General features: G+C 39.4%; 1 protein-coding gene across 4 annotated transcripts in view; it reads left to right on the top strand.

Annotated features, from left to right (window-relative positions):
• Positions 1 to 4,357, top strand: part of MAP9 (microtubule associated protein 9) — a 40,693-nt gene extending 36,336 nt beyond the window's left edge. For 3 of the 4 annotated variants that reach the window (XM_050710604.1, XM_050710603.1, XM_050710605.1), the window contains one exon: positions 363 to 4,262. In XM_050710604.1, the coding sequence (XP_050566561.1) occupies positions 363 to 485 (123 nt within the window). In that variant the 3' untranslated portion in view covers positions 486 to 4,262. Of the gene's footprint in view, positions 1 to 362 lie in introns of all 4 variants that reach the window. The other variant, XM_050710602.1, reaches the window with a different exon arrangement.
• Positions 4,358 to 25,516: the final 21,159 nt, after the last annotated feature.

Consider the following 25,516-nt stretch of genomic DNA (forward strand, 5'->3'; position numbering starts at 1 on the left):
AGACATATTTAGCACTGTGTAAGTATCCTTTTAAAAGAAATATTAGGATGAGACTAATTACATGCAAGACAAATACAATACGTAATCCAATAGGCCTTTTGTTGCATTTTTTGTTTAGCTAGTGCACAAAGCCAGCTCATCCTTGAGACTGTCACCTTAATTGTAAGCAACAGCAAGTGTGCAGCCTCTGTGTTGCATTGTGCAATGTGCATGACCGAATCCCTAAACGGGATGTGCTAAGCTCTGAAAGGCAAATCCCTATTGTGTGTTAACTTCTCGTTTTATCCAAGAAAGGTGTAGCAATAATTCTGACTTTTCCATTGGTAGAGTTCTTTTTTTGACACAACATTTTTTTTTCTTAGAAAAAGACAGAGAGGAGAGAGCAGCTTGAGAGGAAGCAAAAGAAACTCCAGGCTGCCTGTGGGGATGAAGTGCGTTCTCCCTGGAGTCCACCTGGTAAAGTCATGTATTCAAGGAATTACTGAGCGGTCTATTGCGTTCTATGAGAAAAGATCGTTTGCAAACTTCTGACAGTGAATAGTCATTTATTTCAATAACAGCTGCTTTTCACTGAATCTGTAATAGAAGTTGTATCCTTTCTTTTTAGTTAGTATGATCTCTGAAGATTGCTTGTCCTTTTCCAGTGCTTTAGCAAATGCACTAATTTTTGTAATTCTGCATTTAACTTAGTCTTGCTAAATACTATGTTACTTCATTCCTTTTTTGTGAAAGTCTCTATTCAGGCTATGTGAGACTGGACCCTGGTCTTTTTTTTCACACAGTAAGTAGCAGTTTATTTAGCAGAATGGTTATATTTAAGTTATTAGGCCGTATTACTATTCAGCATGAGTAATGACAGTAGTTACTCAAAATGAGTGGTCAGTTGCAACTATGCACGTTCAGAATCAGGGGAAAAAAAAAGAAGGAAAGACTTAAGTGTTTGCCTTCAGAAATGTTTTAGAGACAATCTATTTATAAACCATTAAAAGATGATGAACAGGTGATAAACAATTCAATAAAAGGGAAAGTACAAGCAAGGGAGCTAAACTGTATGTGCAGGATGAAAGGACAGTAATGCTAGATGATGTGTTTGAAATGTTTCTCTCCCTTTATCTGCAAGACCGGTTTCGAATGGGTAATGGAGAGGCAAAAGCAGCTCTTATGTGGTAGGTAAGAGTGTATTTGTGAAGAAAGTACATGATCAAGAATGCTCCTGCCATGAGGAAGATGGGACTGGGGAGTTAAGTGTGGAAGAACTGTGGGGTGAAGGCAGGAGGAGGATAGGGAAGGAGATGTTAGCTGTCTTGTGGTAGAGCAAAGACATAAAGCTAAGCAGTATGGTGGGGAGATGTTGTTTTCATGCATTAAGAGATGAGCTGCAGAGAACCCTTTTATTATGTTACACTGTGAAATACAAAAATAACTTTTAAATTAAAAGTACATCATGCAGAAACAGCCTTTCATGGGGCCAAACCCAGTTAGCTATGGGATGGTAGAAAAGAATTAAACTGGAACTGGTGAAATGTAAAATGATCTAGGGCTGAGACTGTAGCTGTTAATTCTGTTTCAGGTGTTCATATGCATTCCATCTATTTCCTGTTTCCTACAGGAAACAGCTATTTTAGAAGCATGTTTTGTAGTTCACACAAAATCTTACATAAAAACTGCAAGGGCAGAACAGTGGTACTCTTCTGAGGCAATCTTAGACACTGAAAATGACTTTTCTGGAGCTTAATTAAAAGACTTCTGTTGTTGTTTTTCCGTGATCAAATAAATCCCTCCCAAACACATTTTCATCATTGCTAATGAGCCAGTTGCTGTAGTAAGTTATTAAAACTACTTCTGTGTTTTTTTTTTTGTTTTGTTTTGTTTTTGTTCCCATGGCTATTTGCCTCACTATTTTGGAATCAATGGGAAGACTACAGATCTTTAGAGATCTTCACATCTCTTATTTGCCTACTGTCTAAACTCAGGCTGTTATTTACGTGTTTTCTTACTTAATTTTAATAATCATGCCAGATTTGTTCCTCAAGTGAGTATTCAAAAAAAGAAAACCAACGAAAAACCCTAGTTCATAAATTATAGATGTATTTTCTCAAATGAAAATCTTGCACTTGTTTAGACTGACAACCTCCTTGGGAAGTAAAAGGAGCATTTGAGAAGTAAACTTGCACTTTTACACTCTTATTCTGTTTATAAGTTACTGAGATACTCATTAATTCTGTATTTCATTTAATGCTGGGGCATCTTCTCAGAAGAGAAAAAACACAAGACTGTCAAACAGAGGAACTTCTTCAGTTCCTGACATTGCTTGCTTGTTTGTTATGTTTTAGTGAGAGCCACTGATGATTTAAACACATTTGTTTTGGCCATAACTATTCTATTGCCATAATGCTTTGTAGGTGAAATTTATTGTTGGTGTATATGTAAAAGGGAAATTCAGAAGGATATCTCCTTATGGTTGAATATGGTTCTGTTCATTATTGTTAGTATGCACTCTTGTTTTGTGAATGCATAATTCAGAGCTTTGTCAAGTTTGACAGAAGTAGAAAGGTAAATATGTTAGAACAGTCGGTGGTGGAGTAGTTATCATCATTAACCTAATTTCTGTCAGTAAATAAGGGTAAAGGAAGGCTTATAAGATGCACAGTTTTCTGTAGCAAATCATCTATTCACTATGTAAAGAAGTATTTGCTAATCCTGAGAACAGTTATGAGGTTTCGCTAATAGTTGTACTGGATTTGTGTACAGCCAAATCGTCTGATAGATCCTATTTGATCCATTGTGAGGAGTGGTTGCAGGTTTGATATGGCTTCTCCTAGATTGGGGTGTATCTTTACCCCAGAATCAGGTTTGAGTACATTGACTCATATTTCACACTACATATCTTGACTTCCAGTTTCCTTGCCGGCACCTAATTCATGGTAGCCCTGCTGTGGTTCGCAATTTTTTAGCGGGTCTCTGCTGGTCCTACCTCTTGCTTCCAGGTCTGTTTTCTTCCCCAAAAGGTAATTGTACTTGACCTGGCTTTTATAATTTTGTTTGTTTCTAACCTTTGCTGCTGGCATGCTCACCCAGAAATGTTGTGGCTGGAACAGTTTTGTTCTACTAAAGAGTTTGTAGTGGAGCAAGGGACCTTTATGATACCCGTCCTTTGATTATATGCAGTCTGCAGGTAATCCAGCAAATCCAGACTTTTACCTGGCTTCAACTGCACTTTATTAGAGATAATACAGACAAATGAATAGAGAGGACTTTAATCAACTCTGGGCCTGGCTTTGTCTGCACTTCCTGCTACCTCGTGGCAGGTCAGGCATTTTTTCCAGCAGTAGTGGTATGACAATGACTGTGTTAGTATCCAGAGAGAAGGCAAAAGTTCACTGCCCACAGAAACATTGAAGAAGTTGTGGACATGCACAGCCAGAGCAGCTTCAGTGGACAATCTAAGAGGCAGGGTAAAATTATATATACCAGCAGGAGACGTAACAGAATTACAGCACAGCCAGAATACAACAGAACTGCCAGCTCAAATTAGCCCACCCAAATTTTTAGGGGTGGGGTGGGGTGGGGAGAGGAACGAATTCAGGCATTTAGGCTGGAGCAGTGATGTGCATTGTCTGCTAGGCTTTTAACACTAGGAGCCTTGAGTTCAGGTTTAGTCAAGAAACAGTAGCACTGTAATTTCATGGGAAAATGAAATGTATATGAGACAGGAGATTTTTCTGTGCAGCTATCATCAGGAGAGACTGAGACAAAGCATGGAGCCTGTGTGAAATTTGGCATGCTGAATCATCTAGATCTTTATTTTTGCAGTGTCCAGCTAGAGCAAGCAAGGCAAGTCCCTGTGCTGACAGGCTTGCAGTTGAGGAATGCAAATGAAAAGATTGTTAGAGGTAGTGGCAGAGCTGGAAAAAGGTATATCACATGCCTATTGCTAAGCTGAATACTGCACCATTACTCACTTTAAGCTTTTAGATGATTGGATAGAAAATTTTTGACAGAAGATACAAGTGGGAAGATGTTGGTGACATCCTGCAAAGGAGTGATATTCCAAAAACTCACATAAATTCACAGCTTTTCAGTGAGAAAAAAATGCTGAAGATCTGTAGACACACACAGAAAAAAAAAAAAAAAGTTGGTACAACTCTGTGTTTGACTTTTATAATAAAATTTTGCGAGCTTTGTCTAATCTTGCATTATAAAACTTTGGACATGTTAATGCATGATGTAGAAAAATGGAGCTGAGGTGTACAGGTGTGTACAGTAACTTATAAAAATGTATGTGTATTTATTTATAAATCCTGTTATGTTTACAGAGGGGAAATATTTATTAATAAAGTATATTTTAGTATAATGGAATCAATGTTTTTATGTGATCTGTGGATATAAAATCTTATTTAAAGCTTTTATGCATGTAAATGAACTAGACACTATCCCTAAGCATAACATATTCTTTCGCGATTGTTAATATGACAGCCTGGGAATTATATCCCACTCAAGTTATAGCTTCTGACACTACAGCCCTCTCCTTTGGTTCACGGATGCTCACTTCTGCTTGCTGCCACACCAATATAAATAGACACTGAAGGAATGCAAGGGGTTCCAAGTACTGACATGGAAGACAGTCTCTCATTTTTTCCAGAGTATTTTATTCAGGCATTAAGTTGTTGCATTGGTACACTAAAAGGGACAGGTTGATGGTCTAATTAAGCAAATTCAAAAATTTTATGCGCTACATCAAGACCTCCAAAAACAGAAGCACTTACCACCGGGAGCTGTCCAGGCAAAATGTCGACAGGTAACAAAATGCCTTACCCCTCTTTCTCAGAAACTGTTTCTGCAGGGGGAAATTTAGATACAGCAACTAAACAAGGAGATAGGATAAACAAATTTCTGTTCAATTTCCTTGTTCTGGGTAAGAAAGACTGTGCATGGGTCTCTGATACTTTTTTTGTTTCATATTCACAGAATATAAGGCCTTTAGATCGTCTTACCTGGTCTGTGTACCTAGGACTGCTACATCTTACTCGGTTGTTTGTGTGTTGAACTGAGTCACCTGAGTATGACTAAGACACTGTCTACCTTTTTCACTGCTATATCAAAAAGTAGCTCCACGTACCCTAATATGCCTGGTTTTCAAAGGACAGCTCTTGCTTTGTGTGGTGGTACAAACTTCATAATGCTGCGCAGGGCAGTCTCCTGTGAGATCCTGCCAAACAGCTCCCTGAACAAGCCATCATCTGCTCTCCTGAAGACCAAGGATATGGTTCTGCTGTTTGTCTTGTTCCCTTCTTGCAGGACTGAGAGCTTCCCAGTCTCAGTCATTGCAGCCAAGGCTGCCAGCAGCGTTCACAACCCAAACTACTTCATTCCTGTCAACATGCAAAAGCTAAGCTCTAGTCACAAGCATCTCTCAGGTCACCAGCACTATCAAATGCTACTTATAGTTGTTCCACCTTCAGGTTTCTACTGAACTGTTGGTTTTAAAGAACAATTTCTCGAATACCAGTAAGATATCTTGGTTAGACTTTAATGGCTAATCAGTAATAGCAAAACTGACCTCATTGTTTCAGTCTGGGGCGTGGAGATGTTTGTTCATATTATCAGACTGTATCCAGACAGTTAAGCTGTGTTTTCAACATAACCCATAATTTTAGCACCTTCGCTCATAAAAGATGAAAAGCCCTTAGTATTGCAAAGCATTTTCCTTTTCTACTACTTCTTTTATGAATAGACTTTAATGCTTTTATTTCTGGCTAAGTTCTGGCTAAAACACTGGAAAGTTTTTTCATCAATTCTTCATTTAAAGAACAAGTGAGAACTTCCATTATAGGTTAATCATTTTTCATGCAGAGAAATGTAAAATGAGTTTATATTCATTTTTATGAATATAAACTGAGATGCCCAGCCCTTGATGATAAAAAATGATACAAGGCTAACATTATTTTCAAGCATCATTACCTCCCAACAAGTGAAATAGGATGTTCTGCTGTTCAACTGTATCAGTGCCCAGGGGTAGCATATAACAATAATACCCTGGTTGGTTTTATATTTCCCTTGGCACATTTTAGCTGTGTGGATGACACTGGTGACCCTTCCCCATATACCGCTTTACAACAAAAGAATTATGGAAAAACGACAGGGAAAAAAATCTGGAGGAAAAATATTCAAACTATCCTCAGTCTATTTCACTTTCTTGAATAAACATCTGGAAGAACTTTGGAGAATAAATCATATTTTGGATTTAAAAATAAAATTATACCTGCAAGCTTCTTAGTGCTTCTAATACTGAGTTGCACAGAGAATGTGCAGAGGTGATGTAGCACTCAGTCTACCAGACTATGGCCATGAAACCTGCGGGTGGGCAGGATGATTGCTCCCATCCCGAAGAGCTGCTGGGAGGCCTGGGCATTGCAGGTTCTGCTCCCTGGTACATGCAGGATGGCATCCACTCTTCCCTCCCTGTGCCACAAATGTCTTTTCACTGACAGCTGTAGGCAAAATGTAAGCAGCAGTTATCTCAGCCCATGACTAACCCCTGCAGATAGCTTTCTAAACTTCCCAGGTTTGCCTTGTGTCTAAGTAAAGCCTTGTTGATACGATTTTTATTGCTTGAATCATCTACCACTGAAGGAGAATGTCATCCTTGATTGAGATGGGAGCAGGAGAGACTTCAATTGCAAAAGGTCAGGGAGCTAAATGAAAACATTCAGGCTTTTATTTAAACATATTTTTGGCTGTCATGGTCAAAGAGACGATACTGGTGAGAAAGTGAAAGCAATCAGTACTGTCATTATTAAATTTACCATTTGCAGGAACATTAGTGGTTATGAACATGGTGCTGGGTACTGCACAAGCAGAAGGGAAAGAGGACTTGCCACAGAATTGTAGGGGCAGGAAGGGACCTCTGGACTTGCCACACAACACTCCTTCTTCCAGGAAGCAGGTAGGAGAGATTTAGACAAAAGCTCCAGCAGAAAGAGGATGGTCTTGGGCAGGCAGCAGCAGTTTCAGACCAGCAGCCATGGTACAGTGGCATCCACAGCTCTTGGCAGTCTGATTTTACACTTCACCAGTTACTGCCCTTGCTTGCTATCTCACCTTCAGCAGCCAGAGGCAAGCTGCTCAGTTTTTTCCTTGACTTTTCTGCTGACTATGTTGTCAGGCATCCTTTGTCTTCTTTTTTTTTTTTTTTTTCCCCAATGTAACATATTTCCTGTCTTTCCTGCTAAAGACACTGAATGATTCGGTCCATTCTTGCTGCCCTACAGCACCTCCAAAAGAGATCGATCTACTCAAAAATGACTCTGCCTTCAGAACTGGCACACAATGTAAAGTATCATTATAGTATTAAACCCTAACATCAGCTTGATACTTATTTTTCCCTTAAACAGATGGTAGTGCATCAAGCTGTTAACTTTCACTGCAGCAAAGATGGCATTCTGCTTAAGGTTTCTATTCCTCATGTGAATCAATAAAATGTGGGAAGAATGCATTAGAGAAATGCTCTTTGCAAATGGCTATATATTTGTAACCTATCCAGAGCAGGGACACACGATAATGACACCTGATTTTCAAGGGCAAGCTATCTTTTTTGGCTTACTAAGTATTACTTGAAAGAGAGGTTATGTGCAAATGGTGCCAGAGCAATTATGGGTGATAGCATCAGAGTAACCGCTCAAGGCGATGTACCAACTGCACACTCGGTGTTTCACAAAGCCTACCTAGTGATTTGCAAGTTAAATGTCCTTTAAACTATGCTCTTTATGATTCACTTTCACCTTTCTTATGCAGATACTTGTGGTAAATAATCACACTGAATAAGGCATTCATAAGAGAATGAGCAGGGGTAATTTAACCATGTGTGTGCAATGTAGGGCCATGCCACCACGCTGCGATGGCATCCCAAGCTTGGGCACTGTCTCTCCACTGATGGGGTAAAAAAAGAGCAAGGACAAGACAGGCCAGAGGGGTTTTGTATGGGTTTCATGCTTCATTGTAGGCTGACTGCATCTTTCCCAAGCTTCCAAGGTTTAGGAAAATCCCTCTGAACAAGCTTCTGCCCACACATGCTGGAACAGGATTTATGGGCAGGACCTATTATAGTCATGGCTGGCAAGGCTCTGTTTGCATCACTTTAAATATTTGTTTTTTAAAAAGGGGATTTTTTTTTTGCCACAATAAAACACTTTACTTCAATATCTGAGTCTTACTCATCTTTAGCAGAGCATGCAGCCAAGAATTAGCACACGTATCTTCATTGCTCTTGTATGAGGCCAAGATTGCCCCTGAATGGTTTTAAGAATACTTAAGGGAAAAAACAAGGATTGTTGTTATGGCCGTACTTGAAATCTCAGCACCTCAAGGACAGATCCATCCTGCCTTATAAATACTGAACTCCAGCTCTATAAAGCAAAGATTTTCAGGTGTTAATTACCTGAACTTCCCAGAGATTTCACTTATATTCATGTCCAGCCACACCAGAATAAATCTTGGTATTCATGTACACTTGGTATTCATGTACAGCACGACACATGCACAAGGTAATAATTAAAGAGATCCTCCCAGGTAAGAATTATTATCCCTCATGTTAGACAAATGTGGTTTCTCAACCGAATCAGAGCTCAGAAAACACATCTTCTTAATTCCTGGACCTGCATTGGCTCCTGCCAGCATTGCTGGTTTTCTTACAGAGTTTTCATTGTGCAAAGATCATCACCAAGGCTTCAGCTCCTGCCAGCTTCACTTACTGCACCCCCACCACGCAGTCTGTGGTTAGTAAGGAGAACAGGAACTTGTTTTTCAGATATTTATACTATCATGTGGTGAAGAGCTATGGAGATGCTGAACAGAGCTCAGCAGCCACCCCAGCATGACCTGAAAGATGCTCCAAGCCCCAGATTCTAGAAATGTCATCAGTGCCCAACATGACACATCTCTAGGAGAAAATCCAGTGCCTGAACACTGGCACTTAGTGCAGCATAGATTCGTGAGGACCGACGAGGGACACCAGCAGCATCACACTGTTGTGCCTCACGAGATCAGACGATGTGAGTTCCGATGGAAAATGAGTGCTGGAGCCAAACCTTAAGCCAGGCAAGTAGAGAAAACCCAAAGCTGTTCATTTCAGTGGGCTGTTACGGCTGTGGCTGGCTAGGAAGATAAATACTGAGATTTGAGGGGAAGGTTAAGCAGAAAGTAGGTGAATATAACCAGAGGAGACTGCCAAACCAGCCAGCTATGTGCTTAAGTGAAATACGTATTTCAGCGTGCTGGGGAACCAGGTAGCACATGCAGTAGAAACTGTGGGCCACCTGCTCTCCCAGTTCGTGCTGCTGGATTTCCTGCTTTGCTCCACCTGCCTCCAGCCACTGCATCTCCCTGCTCCCACCCCATGGCACGGCCCCCGTTGCTCTCCCCTGAGTGAGGCTGCTGCACTTTGTGCAATGACTGCACCAGCTCCCAAACCGCACACACCCTGCCTGCTGGAAAGCCGTAAAAGCATCTTATATATTTTTATATCTACCCCCTGCTGCTCTGAAAAGCCAGCCACACGCAGCCACCGATGCGGCAGCACTGCAGGGATGGAGCAAACGAGACAGGAGTAGGGAGAGGAGGAGACCTCCTGGCGGGCAGCCCCAGCAGCTCCAGCTCTATGGGGTCTGCTGCAAGCACAGCAGCTTTCTGGTAGAAACCGTTGCTTTTGTTCAATTACCACTTATCCTCCCTTTCATCAGAAAGCTTCAAGTGATTCTTGTGGCCACTGACCCCAACAAAACAGTGTTTTTGTCTGGCTTCAAACTTCTGCGTGCAATCGAAAAAAAAAAAAAAAAAAAAAAAAACAGGAACAACAACAACAACAAAACACTGTGCTTTATTTCATTCCTGATGTGGTCTTCAGGCTTTCACTCTCTCCTGAGAGCCAGACCCCTTGTAAATACAATCACGGTAAATATTTTGCTTGTATTGAGCGTGGTACGTTACACAAAATCTTGTGTGACCAGGGGCCAGGCTGGCTGGGCAGCTGGGGTCATGGGCTCTCCCAGGTGCCTGCTCCGACAAGGCTAAGTGCTACTGCCCAGCACCACTGCACCGACAAGCAATGGAGCTAGCACTTTGGGCAGTCCAGCAAACCTAAATCCCCCTTTCAATTATGGATGGGGAATGTCTGTTTTGACCGAAACTGTCAAAATAGCTTAGTTTACTTCTTCCAAGAGGGAAAGCTTTGGAAATGCTATTTCTGAGTTTTTTATTTCCACACAACCTGAAATGAATACTGCCAGATTCCCTTCACGGGAAGCTCAGTCTTAGTGGAGGATCACTTTTCCAGCTGACAAGGGAGGCTGCATGAAACGGTGGGAACGCTGGGCCATGGGGATCCATTTGCCACTGTCCCCGGGGAGGGAATTCCAGGAACCTGATGAAATATTCATGGGTGATGTTCAGGGAACACGGATGAAGCCAGTGCTGCATACTGGGAATGAGAAATGGAGAGCAGTAGGAGGGGCTACGGAGGAGTGGGGTGGGTAACACCAATGGAGAGGACTGAGTAGAGGCTGCAAGTCCTTTCTGTTCATTCCCATATAATTTCTTTTCTGCTGGGCACTTCAGCCAGCATTAGGGCTGTCAATTTGGCTGTGTAGCTAGCAGCAGCCTTGCATTTCTGCATGGGTTTCCCTAATGGGAAATGCATGTTTATATATGATTTCAGAAAGACAATGAGTCTAAGGGCTCCTGTGATGTTCCCCCTGCATGCACATTACTCAGCCAGTGCAGTTCCCATGTGATTTCAAAAAGAAACCAGATAAACAGGATGGGGGACAGCTCGGAAGTGCTGGAAGAAAATAAGGTGAAGTAAATCTTACAGTGAGCCTTGCTGAGGGGGGCGTTTGCCATGAAAACACAGAAGCTAAAAAGAAAACAAATCAACAAAGGATGCTTTAATTAAATGAAAGTATAGAAATAGAAAGAGAGAAGCTGAATTCTGGTACCTAAACAAAAACGTGAAGAAAGCATTAAGATAAAAATGTTGTTATAGTTGAAAAGCTGGATGAAAGAAAATAGATTAAACACAGCTAAGCAAAGACTGGTTGGAGTTGTCCACACAACAACAGAAAGCCTCAGGGAAGACTCGGTATGCCAACACTTGCTGGAGAAGCTACATATATTGGCCCTGAATGGTTATGCCTTGTCTCCAAAATTGGTATTATTGTAAGGTTACTTCTGCTAATCATAAAATCTTACATAATCTGTTTTTTGGTTTGTTTTTGTTTTTGTTTTGGTGATGGTTTATTTGTTTGGATTTTTTTTTTTTTGCTAGACTTGGTACAGCTACTGTGAGTATATCAGGCAATCGTGATTTGATTGTGATCTTTAAATGTTCTCAAGAGTGTGATTCTTTGAATGTGTAACAGCAAGCACAGAGTATCTGTAGTGAAATAGTCTCATAGAAAATGCTGTTATAACTGCTAAAAGCAAGCTTTAAAATTCCAGCTAGTACTTGGAACTATTAAATTACAGCACAGCACCCTGGAAACTGCACTGCCACTTGAAAGTAGATTCTCACTTGCTGAAGTGTTGTTTAATAGAAAGTTTTAAAACCAGAAGGCTTAGGAAACCTTCAGAGCCTGGGGAACTTGCGTGCATTGATGTCAAGTATTTGGTGAAACATGACCCAAGAGACAGTGTTCTCTTTTGAAGTTGTTTTTTACTTCAAGGGGTAACTTACAAGGCAGGGGCATCCTGATATGAGGAAATGAACAGCGTCAGGTCTCCGCTAGAGATGTGTTCTGGGTCTCAGCTCCACAATGCACCTGGCTACTGAGGAGTGTGTTAAGAGATGTTAAGAAAAGGATGTTGTTTTTCCTCCTTGCAGTCTACCAATGAAGTTGAGTAGAATGACAGTATTTATTTATTTATTTATTTACTGGGGGATCATCTCTCCCTTCAGGGGCCAAAATATCCAAATGAACCTGTTAATGTTGGCTACCATTTAATCCTATACAATAGTGGTTTGTATTTGGATGAATACATTTGAATCAATGTATCTGAATCAATAATAATGAGCCAGTCTCTAAGTCTGTGTCAGTGTCCCAGCTGCTATGCCAGTCCTCCTGGAAACATTACCTTCTTCAGCCCCTTGTCCAGCAGCCTGTTAGTAGTATCTGAATGGTGTAGGATGGCCTGCAACTCTTCATTCCCTGCAAGTGATGCACATCTAACGCAAACACTTCTGCCTTCATTTGAACAAGTGCTAAGAAGATTAAGAATGGGTCCAGTTATGTAACCAGCCACACACTGATCTTTAAATGTTCGGTCATGTCAGTCATAATTGTATGGGCAATTTTCTCTGTGCAGTTTCTATGTCTGGTGTTTCCACATGAAAATCTATTGGTACAGGAGCAACAGCAGACATGATGCCTTGTTACAGGTGGAAAACAGCAAGACTTAATATGCCTTCGAGTGTCTGTCTCTGACATTAAGGATTTCAATGTAGGTGATATTTTTCAGTTAGGTTGATGAAACAAATCATTTGCCAGTTTCTGCCAGTCTTCAAGTCACCTAAATTCAAGTGTTTCTTCTCAGCTTTGTCATCATCATCATCACTGCCTGTCACCCTACAGCCTTCAGCTCAACACAATTACAAGCTGGTCACTGGTCCTATTTTTTGGCATAAAATAACAAATATGGATGTGAATATGGCCATGCAACAACTTTTTAATACTTGCATTATGTATGTTAAAGCAGCAGAAAACCAAATGAATACAAATAACAACTGTCAACACGGCAAAGATGGCTAAGTCACTGCCACTGTCAAAAGGCACAAGGATACATTTCCAACACTTTCCTACTTGCTTTGCTTATTGTCCTGTTAAAATTAAAGGGACCAGTAACATGTAAGTGAATTACTAAAGAAATTTTGAATCTGGAGGAATTGGAGGCAATGAATATACAAAGTCGTAGCAGAGCCACATAGCAGGGCACCTGACTCAGCTGTTTCAAATAGCGAGACTATGTTCCTCTGTTCTAATTAATTTCTAGAAAGATGCTTACCAATAGTACCAAAGCTATAAAAATAGCCATTTTTTTAAGAGCTGTTTCAGGAAAATATGGGCATCAGGAGCAAACTTCAAACAGCTAGGTTCCAAAAGGTGTTCCGCTTTTTTTTTTTTTTCCCTAATAAAATATTAAACAGTTACAACATCCTTCTGAATGTTTTGTTATCATTTCCTAGGAGAGAAAAGCAAACATAAATGGTACTGTTAAAACAAACACCAAATACTGGAACACATGCAGCCACAAAAGCACAACTCCTGCACATGTGAAAGTGCAACCACATGGATGCTTTGGTAAGCTTGACCAGTGACTGTATATGTGAGGTCTGATACTGTTTGGATGCTTTATCCTGGTTCTCAGTTGTAGTTCATGAAGTAACAATGCTACTTTATCCCACTTAGTGTCACATAAACTTCAAGACATACATGTCTGTAAATATTTCCAGATAAGGTAATCAGTAGTTTTCACCTGGATCACCTAACAGGAAAAAAAAAAGAAAAAAAACACTCAAGAATCTAGCAGTCTGGACTGCCCAGGTGCATCCAGGTGTCTTATTCATTTGTGTGATCATCCCTTTATGAAGCTCCTGCCAGCACATTCACGTTACAGCAACTGTAGCAAAAATAGAAAAGGGATAGTTGATGAATTTTTTGACAGTGAAGACAGTGAAGATCCGCCCAAATATTTCTATGCAGTGTAACCAAATAATTGAATTCTTCATTCAATTTAATGGTTAAATGATCCAGAACAAGATTTTTGTCCAAACACATCTCTTCCCCTCAATTCACTTTTAGGGAGGCTTGGATGTGACTGACTGTCTGGAAGATATTTGTAAACCAGCAGGTCCATGCTTGGTTTGCCTGTTGTCAGCAGATGAAGAGCAAAAGTTCTTCCTTTGTAGCTCATGCTCTATTTGGTTCTAATCAGTAAAATAAACAAGATAAAAGGGGGGGGAGTACAATCGTAAGTTTTATGGAAATATGTTTTGACTAACGTTGTTTCAAACTGCAGTAGTAGAAATACTAATGAGCTTGAATCGAGGGGAGGGAATAAAAATATGATGGAAATGGGGATACTCTTTTTACAGGGCAACCATACTTTGAATTTTCTACCCTTGAAAATAGCATCTACATTATTAGGGCTGTTTGAAGAGGGGAAGAAAAAGGCAGAATCTCAGATGCTGGAGCCTAGCTGGTTAAGCATCTTTCACTCAACAGCAAATGCCTATCTTTACCACAAAGCTGTCTTTCTAATTACTATAGGGAGTATAAAGCTGCTCAGGATCCTCAGACTGATTGATGGTAATGGTGAGCCTGTGCTTACTGCAGGGAAAATTTCCTAATTTTTTTGCCTTGCTATTCCTTACTAGGCAATGTCTGGAGCTGGAGAGACTCTTCAATCCTGTTTTAAATCAGCAGGGAATTGGGCTCTTTAAATTTACCTGAGGATTAGAGCTCATTGCTCTTAGGGTCAGGTCATTTGAAATCCTGGCACCTGCAGATATGTACTCAGAAGTGCTGATCAGCACTGACAAGCCAGCCATGGAGCGGCTGCATCTGAAAACTTCCACAGACTTTACATTAGGGCCCTATGGCAGAGCATTATGGAAGCTATGCAGATATTCAGACCATACTCACAGCAGCTAATGCTGTAGTTTCTTATCAATTTCCTGCTTAAATTTTTGGAGGGCTTGCTATCTCAGACCTGAGTTGTGCAAAGTTATTTTAGCAGAGACTGTGCATTGCAAATAATTTATACTCTGACTTACAGCCAAGAAACTTTGCCCGTATATGCTGCTGTCTGTTCAAAGACAGATTTTTACTGAGAGCAGTGCGATGTCTGCAGGTGAGACCAGGGCAGAGACTTGCCTTGTGTCACTGCTAATTCTTCACAACTTTGTCACCATTTACATTGTGCAGTGTGACAGTGACTTCAGTGACAAACCTCAGTTGCTTCTGCCCTGGTTCTGCTACGCCTGTTTCATTTTTTCATCCTTGTCTTTGTTTCTCTTCAGGAGTATTCTTGTCAGCAGTTCATATCTTCTGGTTTTGTTGTTTTTTTGTTGTTTTTTTTTTGTTTTGTTTTGTTTTGTTTTTGTTTGTTTGTTTGTTTGTTTGTTTTTTGTGTGTTTTGTTTTTTTTCATTTTCTTTTCCTTTCTCCAGTATCTGCCTCTGAAATGGTGGATATCTGAACAGTTAATGCTTACACTAATGCTTTCCTTAGGCTTCAGAATATATATATATATATATATTTTTTTTTTTTATGAGCAAGGAAGATTTCAACCCCCAGTCATTTTTCAAGCTACATGTAGGAAATTAGAGGAATAATAAGGTAAAACTGAGCTAATTCTGGAATTTTGTCTTTACAAAGACTTGCATTTGCACTAGTCTGTGTTCAGCTGGCCATATTTCCTGGGGAGGTGGGAAGATTTGAAACATCTGCTCCAAGCCAAGGAGTCTTTGTCTGTAGCTGCTTTTCAGGACACAACATCTCTGAAGTTGGCTGCTGAGCAGACTGCAGTCATTTTTAATGCATCTTTCATTACAGAGACAGCCACAATAAATGAATCATGACGTTAAAATCAATGCCACCAGTTACACGAAGGAAGCCGTTGGGCAAAACTTGCCCAGTGTTAAACTGTAGTAAAATCTAATTTTCTGCTGCAAATAGTGCCAGAATGGGGGAAAGCCATAGTGCTTATCATTCCTTCCTTTCCTCTTTTGCCAGGTGGCCCCCAGCCCCTCTGCAGATGGGTGGGAATTACACATGCTGCCCCTCATTTGCCTTTCTTGGAGGGACTTGATGTCATGTGTCATTGCACCCCATGCCACATGACTGTTATAGTCTGGGGCTTCCATGATGCTCCCTGACGTGCCCTGTAAGAACATGCCTTGCCATCATGTATGATGCACATGGAGGAGGCAAGGGAAAGTGGTTTAACTCATCTTTGTCATTCTTCAGGAAATATCTGTAGACTTCTAAATAGAATAAGTCTGAATTTCCTATAGTAAAATGATGAAAATTAAATTCCCTTCATGCTCAGGGTAATACTATGATACCTCATGGATGTTCAAAACCTAATGGAGCTTAGCCTTCTTTCTCATTTTGGGAAGGGGAGGGAGAATTTTTGTACATTGCAATAAAATGTAGCAGTACAAAAGCAATCAAATTCTGAATGCGAGGACAAATAAACAATTATTCTTATTCACAGTCCTAGGATGATTGTGTAAAATTATGTTCAATAGCAGATTCAATATGAAAGAATATAATAGTTAAGAAATCATTTAAAGGAAAACTGCATCTTTCTGTGGAAAAAAAGCTCTTCAGAAAAATAATGAAATCTGATGCGAGTTTTTGAAAATCACTCTGTGTCCTTTTACTGTACGTAAAACTGAGAGAGAAACATTTCTAAGCCTCTGATGAATGATCCCTTCCAACCTTCCAAAATGCTTCTCTTCTGAATAAACACTTGAAACTACAGGTCATTTGTGAGAGTTAGGATATACTGGCCTAGGTGCACTCATCGGTAATTAAATGATCTCTGCAAACTGATTTGCCATGCATCTGACTTATGTGTGGGAGTAAGTAAGTGGCTCAGTGCACTGATAATGAGACTAAATTTTTATTATGAATTCCAACAAAGTTTTGAAACACACTGCATTCAACCAGATACTCGAGGACTTTAAATGAATTCCAGACAGAAACCAGGTCTTACCCTGGTACGTGTCCTAACTACTAAGCTTCAGTATTGTTCTGTTATTCTGTCAAACTTTCTTTCTAGTTAATGTATTTCAGCTCTTTTGGGTAGTTAAATGCTGTGCTAATGGCAGGCAGCTTCAGAAAAATCTCACAGATCTGACTGGGAGGAAAAAAAGGAAAACAAGGCAGAAAGTTTTCAATGCAGATTACTCAGTTAAAGCAAAGTAATGTCTCTAAAGAGAAAAATAAATAAATCTGTGAATATGAACTCAAAACTGGCAGTTGCAACTCCAGAAGGTGATGCTGAAGTTGGACAGTTCTCTGAAGTCATAGGCAGGATATGCCCTCTCCCAGCAGTAATACAACAGTGGTGAGTGTTGGGAAGTGTGAAGGTAGTAGGCTGAATACTGGCCAGGATTATATGCTTTCCCTAATAGCACCTCATACTGATAGTCCAGAGAGAGATTCTTGGTATTCTAGCAAGGCTGCAAGATCTGTATTTCCTATAATCTGTTTGAATCCTAAACAGAGCTTAAATCTCTTACATAAAAATAAGTGAGTGGCAGCACCATCATCAATGCAATTTTTTTTTAAACACATACCTTCAAGAGAAGATTCTGGCCTAAATACCTTTCTTGGGTCCTAAATACCATGTAACTACTTTAGTGCCTCATATTTAAGTGTTGCAGTGGTCATAATATTGGAAACCCTTGCTGTTTGCTTGCCTCCTGGAAATGACCCTGAAGTTAGCTGATGAAGGTAAAAATAAGACTACTTCAGCAATCCTAGTAGAGCAACATGGTTCCTAGGTTTACAGGAAGATAAACACGTATCTTTGTGTACAAATCTGTGAATACCTCATATCATTTCCAAGAAATGTCTACTCCCATTTATCCAGATATGTACAGAGATCATGATATAGATTAGGTATTTAGCCAAAACTCCCATCCTGGGTAGAGTTTTACCTAAGGAAGATCTCGTCAGCTATCTGGACTCCTAAAATCTTCTTCTCCCTTGCCTCTTTTTGCCCTCTGCTTGGCCCGGATTTTCATGACGTGACCACTTTTGACTTTAACTCTCCTTCCTGAAACTCTGCCTAAATAAAATGGTTCTAGGAAATGCTGTGATTTTGGCATAAGTAGACACAGCCATGTTCTTTCAAGATGGCAAACTGAGCTTGCTCAAGTCTTGATACTTAACTGCTTGTAAACAAGTAATTACCTGAATGCAAGGAAAACATTCTCCTTCGGTTGGTATTTTGGCACTGAACCATCATGCCTTTATTTGTTTACACCAATTCTTTATACTTGTCTAACACTTTTATTTCATTTAAACACAAAATTAACACCATCCTTCCAAAATGCAGAAGAATAACATGTGGGAGGCTTTACTAGCTGTTGATAACAGTCTGTGAAAGTAAGCATATGTTCTGTGATAAGAGTGCAGTTGGACTGCCTGGTTGCTTAAGTAAGTTTTGAGGGATTACCATACAATATTTAAACAAGACCTAGGAACTATCATGGTAGAGTGAATCCAATGTCCTGTATCCTGTTTGCAATAGCAGCTAGTACATGATGTGTCAGAGAAAAGTATAATCTAATAAGAATCTATTATGCCAGCTAAATTGGAACATAATGTTCCCTCCGAATTATTTGCTTGATTTATAATAGCAGTAAGACTTACTGAAGAATGGAGAGAGATCTCAAAAGGTTTGTAGATACCGAGGAGAAGATTTAGGATTAACTAAAACACAAGTCTTCAGCTGACAGATGCAGCTTGTTCTCTTTTTTTAAAAAGCTAATCAGAAACTGTTTAGAAAACTAGAAATTGCACTTTCATCACACGTCCTGCTTTTCTAGCAATATTCAGAGCTGTGTTGCTGTAATATCCAACATCTGTAGCAAATTGAATCCTTAAGATTTATTACTGCTTTCTGAGTTTTAACGTGTGGAGTGTTTCCATTCCTTGAAAAGTTATTTTGGTTGTATCATATCACACAGCTGTGTGATCATAGGGGGTATGAAATTAAATAGAATGCATTTGTTAACTTCTCCAACAGAGATTTTAAAGCTTTGGATGGAGCAGATAACATAATGTTCTCTTTTCACATATGGAAATAACATTTAAAATTCCAATTTTACATTCATTGCTAGAGATATACAGTGACTGCTGCTCCATCAAATGGAGCTTCAGACAAATTGTCAGATGTTTGGAACAGTCCAGATTCTTTGTTCAACACCCAAGTAGAATTAAGCAAATAAGGCAGATTTGTTATACACTTATGTCGCATTTCCATGTTACACAAGGTACGAGTAAAAATGCAAAATAGTATGACAGGATCTGTGAAATCTGTAAATAAGGTTGAACTTCGTGTAAAGTCAGACATTTCATTGTTTTTGAGACCAGTTTCTTCATGGTGTAGGGTGACAACAAGATGTTTGTAGTAAGTATTAAAGGGAAGTTGATTTCTTGATTTCTTTTCCGTGGAATTAGACTGCAGTGTTCTGTAGTTTGGACTTGGTACTTCAAAAGACTAGCTATTGAAATAGGAAGGTCAGAATGGTCAGTGAAAACTAATTTTTGTTACCTGTAAAACTGCTCTGGTGTGTATGTGATAGAATCTGCTGCTGCAGCATCTCTCCTAGCTAAATTCTTATATCTATCTTCTGCAAGCATTTTCATACATTAAAAAAGAAAATGCAGGTAAATCATTTGTTGACAACATTAATAAATACAAAAATGGTGAAACTGATCACTAGGAAGACAACAGTAAAATCAATCTAAAATGACATTTGGAGCATAGTTTACTTGCATACTTACTACTTTCTTACTGCAGAAATTCGTCTGCCTCAGAGGAAGGTGAAATACATAATTATTTTTTTTTTAATTCAGATCTGCTCTTTCATCTGCTTATTCACCACTTACATTGGCACAATACTGAATTGTTTGAGAAGCTATTTGTCAGCTGTCATGGGGAAGAATGCAATGTGACAGGTAGGTATCACCCATAAGATCTACTGTTTTGTAGTTCAGCCTTGCCTGAGACTCACTGTGCCTCGTGGTGTGCAGTCCCTTGTTGCTTTCCTACAATGAGTCACTGTTTCCTTAATCACAAATCTACCCTGAAATGTTCAGCTGGACCTGGCTGTCTTGGCCTGGAGCCATGCACTCTGCTCCTGACTGAGGGAGTCCAGTGCAGTGGTGGCTGGTGCTGGTGTGGCAGGGACTCCTTGTGCTTGGTGTTGTGTCTCACCTGCTGGTCAGGGAGTAAGCATGGCTGCAACAGATGAAATTGCTGTCATGTCCTCCCCCTCCACATTGTGAGACAGCTATTGGAGGGAAGGTAATGAAGGCCAAAAAATGGGAGATGTTCCTACCGGCTTTCAAGAGTTAGGGCATACATGTCACTTGTGCCTAGTAGGAAATCTGCCCTGAAACTGTTAATTGCAATCAGGTCTGAAAGTCTGCACAGTTCATGCATTACTGCACAGCCTACCAAATAACTGGGCCAGGGTACTCAAACTGCCTTTGTAGAAACATTATCAACAGAATGATGCCAGTAAGAGCATTTGCCCATGATTTTGTCTTGCTAGCTTAGAGGTTTCATTTCTGCTCAGAATTTTTCCTCTTGTGATGTCTCATGCTTCTGATGATCCTATCCTAGCATATAATGAGACCAGCAGCCTTCTGAGAATAAATACTGACAAACTAACAGCAGCAATAGTTATAGCTTTAACTAACCATACACTCTAATTATTAAGTTCCCAAACTTTGCAATTTATCAAAAGACTGATTAAGGCATTACGCAGGGCTATATGCAGAAAGTTTAGAAGATATTTGTCAGGGGTGCCATATTGAAATGTAGCCCTCCGTTCTCAGCTTGAATAAAAATGCTGAGATATTCATGAATGTGCATGTACATGTATTCCTATGTGTGATTACTCTAAATCTAGCTTGTTCATGCTTCACAGCTTGAAAGGAATGTGTGCAGTGAAACAAACATATAACTTTAGTTTCAGATAATTCTAACTGATGACAGGGATTCTTTAAAAATAATAATAATAATTATCAAATCTTGTAAGCATTGAAGACATTGAGGGCACTATATCTATTGTCCCAAGCCAGACCAGAACACTTTACTGTACAGAGTTTATCTGTTTATTCCACATCAATAAGTATCAAGTTTAACAGAGACAGGAACATTAATGAGACTAGAACAAGGAGCAACACTTATCAGAAAGAAGTTATTCAAAATATCTTCTAGATTAGTTCTTAGATTATTCATAATATGTGTCTAATGTAATGTATGCACCACAAGAGGTTGCAAATCTCTTTAACCAAAGATAGCAAAACATTGCATTAAAAGGCACAAAAGGGTAAAGTTGAGATTTTTTATATCAAAAGGGTAGGTTAAAGGTGTTTTACACCATATATTCTTGGTTTGGTTGGACCTGACAAAATTTAAGCTTGAAGCAACAGACAAATTACTTTAGCAATCATAACTGCTAGTGGTGATCCTGGAGTGTAGTAAGCTGTTTTTTAAACTCTCCCAAACACTGAGCTTATCTTGGAGAAGACAACAAAAAAAGAACAGTCAAAGAATTATGCAGCTGTCATTTTCACAGATCCTGGAAAAATACCAGAATATACTCAAATGATCAATTTGTAGGCACCTAGAAAATGATCGAGAGGTGAGTAACAACTAGCATGAATGTACTAGTAACAAGGCATGTCAAGTTGATCTACTTTTCTTCCCTGACAGTGTGAATAGGGGAGAAGCAGTAGGAGTGAAATAATTTGACTTTTACAGATTTTTATGCTCCCTCACTATGTCTAACAACTATAAAATATGCAGTAGGTGAGGCTATTAGGAAATGCAGAACTGGTAAGAAAAATTCACTCTAGAACAGAAAATCAGTGCTTCAAAGTCAAACCAGAAGACTATATCAAACAGTATTCTTCAAGGATCTTGCTAGAATCTACATTCATTCAAAATAATATGATCAAATGCATTCAGTATTTTCATCAGTGATTTGGATGGAATAATGTTTTACCTATGCAGATTGTATTAATCCAAAAGGCTGTAAGCACACTGGAGGACAACATCATGTTCTCAAACGGTTGAGGAAAGATCTAAAAATTCACTTGAGATGAATGCCAGGATCAGAGGGATGGAGGGACAAGACTGCCTGGACTGCTGGCAAGGATTTAAGCATTGCAGAGGACTGCAACCTAAATGACTTAGTGCCATGCAGCTGGAGAGGGACACATCAGAGTGGATCTGAAACAGAGTCCTGAAAGAGGAGTCTCTTTCTTCCTCAGCGCTGCATTCTGCAGGTCAGGAAGGATATAAGTCAAATGTCAGAGTATGAAGTGGTGAGCCCAGTCAGGGATCAGAACAAATCCTACAAGGACAGGTTGGAACAAAACGGTAACTTTAAATTTAATGATGAGAAAACTGAGGAGACCTAAGTCTTCAATTACACTGAAGGGTGCAATGAAGAGAATTAAATTCTTCTCCCTGTGCTGCAGGTAGGGCAAGTAGTAATGGACTTAAATGATAGCAAGCAGACTTAGGCAAGTCATTAGCAAAAATTAAGGAAAGGTGGCTTAGCACTGATATTGGTTGGGCACTAAAGAGATTATGGCATCCTGGGAGGGCTGGTTTAAAAGCAGGTTCTAGAAATATTAGGAATGACTGTTCTCCCTCTGGGCCAGGAGATAGGCTAGCTGATATCGTGATGTCCATTTCTGCTCTTACAATTTCTGTTCCTATGAGGCTTTTTCTGCGGTAAAATGGTGTAAGAATGTTATCTAGTGATGTGGGTAACTTGTGTACTTGTCCTACTAATTTGTTCCCTAGGATGCTGATAAAAGCAAAATAAACCAGAAGCAAATTGAAAAAGCTGGACCTAAATGCAGGTGAAAAGTTGCTGGAGCCAATGACCAAAAGGAAGGCAATGCTGGGAGTACACATCAGTTCAGCACCTTGTTGCGGGCAAAAGCTGCTTGAAGGCTTAAACAGCTATGCATGAATCACTTTGAATATTTAAGCAACATTTATTTTTTCCAAAATATGCACGTATTGTATCAAGATCAAATACTTTGCTTAAGGTGATCTGTGTTGCTCAGTCCTCACTAATACTAAATCTGTATGCTCTAGTTCTGTAGAAAAAGTAGGTCATTCTGCAAAACTGAAGAAATCCCTTTAGATTACTAAATACCTTCTAATCCACAGGTGCCAGATTTCCTGCACCCTTCCCCTTTAGCTGATGTTGATTGCAGTGAAATAATGAATTCCTTTTTTAGTAATAAATAGGCAGTTGTTCAAAAACATTGCAAAGTGCTATTTTGTAGAGAGATGGTCAAGTAGATGGTGACTTGCTAACATTGCCGTTGCAGTTACAATTGCCTTTAATTTGGGGAGTGCTGTATGATCGCCTTTAATGTGAACTGAAAAACTTTCTAAGATATGCAATGAAGACGTGCTTCAGACAGCCCAAATCTGCAGGAAGATTTCTGATGAGTGAAAGGTGACTCCAGTGATATAGATAAGCAGTCATACATTCCAGTGGCATGACAAATATTCATTTGGTAACTGACCTATATAGAATATTGTTAATAAAGTGAATAAGTAGAATATTAGGAATATTATTTCTAAATCTAAACTAAATTAATAAATTTCACAAACTGCTAAAATTTCCCTTTTCCTTAACATAAGATGAAGAAGATAAAGAAATGTATCTTTGCTCACATTTATGTGAATACACATTACTTTGAACTCTTTTGGATGTATAAAGTTGTTCAGTGTACTCTTGATTTTTTTACCCATCCACACAAACCATCATTTAATGTGAATTTGGATTAAGTAAAAACCATAAGTAAAAACCGTAACCGTGAAGACCAAGGCAAAGTGACATGTAAGAAAGCAAAACAATCATCTTAGCATGAGATTTTCATACATAAATTGCCAGCTGTCCCTTTTCCAGTAATCTGAAGTTCATTTGATCTCATGTAATCTCAGAGTGACAACTAGTTTAAAGGGCATACACAGTAAAGTATGTGCAGCTACTTTAACCTTTAGATTTGTTGCTGACTCTCTGTGTATTAACATGTTTATGTGGGCACTAACAAAGGTCTGCCTGATCCTGCTCCTTGAATGTGATCTCTTCCTGGTGCATGGATTGGGCTTTGATAATTAACAGAAGAATTTTTTTACTTCCCAATACAGGTATATCTACATAGGCTAATGAGTTGTCCTATGCTCCCTCTCTATAGTGCCAATACTAGTAAAATACATAGTTGCAACCACTACTGCTACTGCTGAAACTTTTGGAAGGGGAAGCATCCTGGTTGTGCTATCTTTCTCCTGTCCTCTTCTGCCATGTTTTACAAGAGCAAGGAGCAGTTTCAAAAGCAAAACTTTTTTTTTTTTTTTTCTCTTTGGGGAATGTGACAATTAATGTTACAAGTGTGAACATAAGTAGATGGAAAAAGTGCATGAATGTAAAAGTGAGGCAGAGTGGAAGATACCTGAAATTTATGTAAGACAGTGATTGAACCCTTTTGAATGTTAGAGAACATTTCGATCAAAATATAGTTATATTAGAGAAATCACATATACCTATCTTTGTGTTTTCTTGAAAAACAGGCTAAAGGCTGAGAAGTCCATGTACCTTATTCTCCATGGTGATACATTCTAGAAATACTTCTAGCATTCATTAGATTTTAATTAAAAGCTCAATAAATGTTTTCTGCTTGTCTCTCAGTATTAAAGATAATGATTCCAAATCTGTATTTTTTTTCCTTTATATGGTTCTAAACCTTAATATATTTATTAAGATGGAAAGAGTCCAAACACTTTATTTCAGATAAATCTACTCACATATATTGATAATTGTCCTGTCAATGTTGACAGTTAATGAGATTTCTACTAGATGAGCAAGTGTGGGCTGCACTGTTACAGTGAAAAAGCTTGTGTCTGCAAACAACAGTTATTTGGCCTTTTTTACTCCCACAGGTACTGGACATCTTTCCTAGTATATTGCCAAGCAACAAAGTGGCATAATGCATATTTCAGGGGAAATTAATATGGAATGGGTCCAAATTTTCACCTGAATTATCTGTGAATTAAATTTAGGTTGGATGGGCGGGCTACAGCACTTCATTACCAGAAAGCTACTTTTTAAATCTGGAGGCAAAAATAGAGCAAAACAAAATGGTTTAGAAACGTAGCAGACATGAACAGAGTATAGAACTTCAGGTCTGGAGTCAGAGCACCCTGCTTTGTGGCAACTGCGTGCAGACGAGACGAGTTGGAAATGAAGCAGAGTGAAATGGTCTAGAAGCATTTTGGGTCACCCACAGGGCAGTGGGGCAGCCTGAGAGAAGCGACTGGTGACTGGTCACAGTGTAGTGAGGTAAAGTTATTTATTTATTTATTTGTTTGTGTTCAAGTTCAGTTTTCTTTTTATTGGCAGCTGGTTGGTTGCACACATTTGTCCCAGAGCAATTACAAGCAAGTTTTTGGCTTGAGGACCCCTCTTCAGCCTTGGTTTTGGGGAGTAAGGCTGCCCAAAGGAGAGCTGGTAGAGAACAGTCATTGAGCTTTAACTTCACATATGCAGTAATTTGCAGGAGTTCCTGTAGTTCAGCACCCAAGACTAGGGTGAGATCCAATTACTGTGAGTACAGGTTACTTGCTATCATGATTTTATAAGTGGCTGGGTGGTCAGAAAGAGAGCAGGATTTATATACAGA

The sequence above is a fragment of the Cygnus atratus genome, chromosome 4, assembly GCF_013377495.2.
Source record: "Cygnus atratus isolate AKBS03 ecotype Queensland, Australia chromosome 4, CAtr_DNAZoo_HiC_assembly, whole genome shotgun sequence".
NCBI classification, from domain to species: domain Eukaryota; kingdom Metazoa; phylum Chordata; class Aves; order Anseriformes; family Anatidae; genus Cygnus; species Cygnus atratus.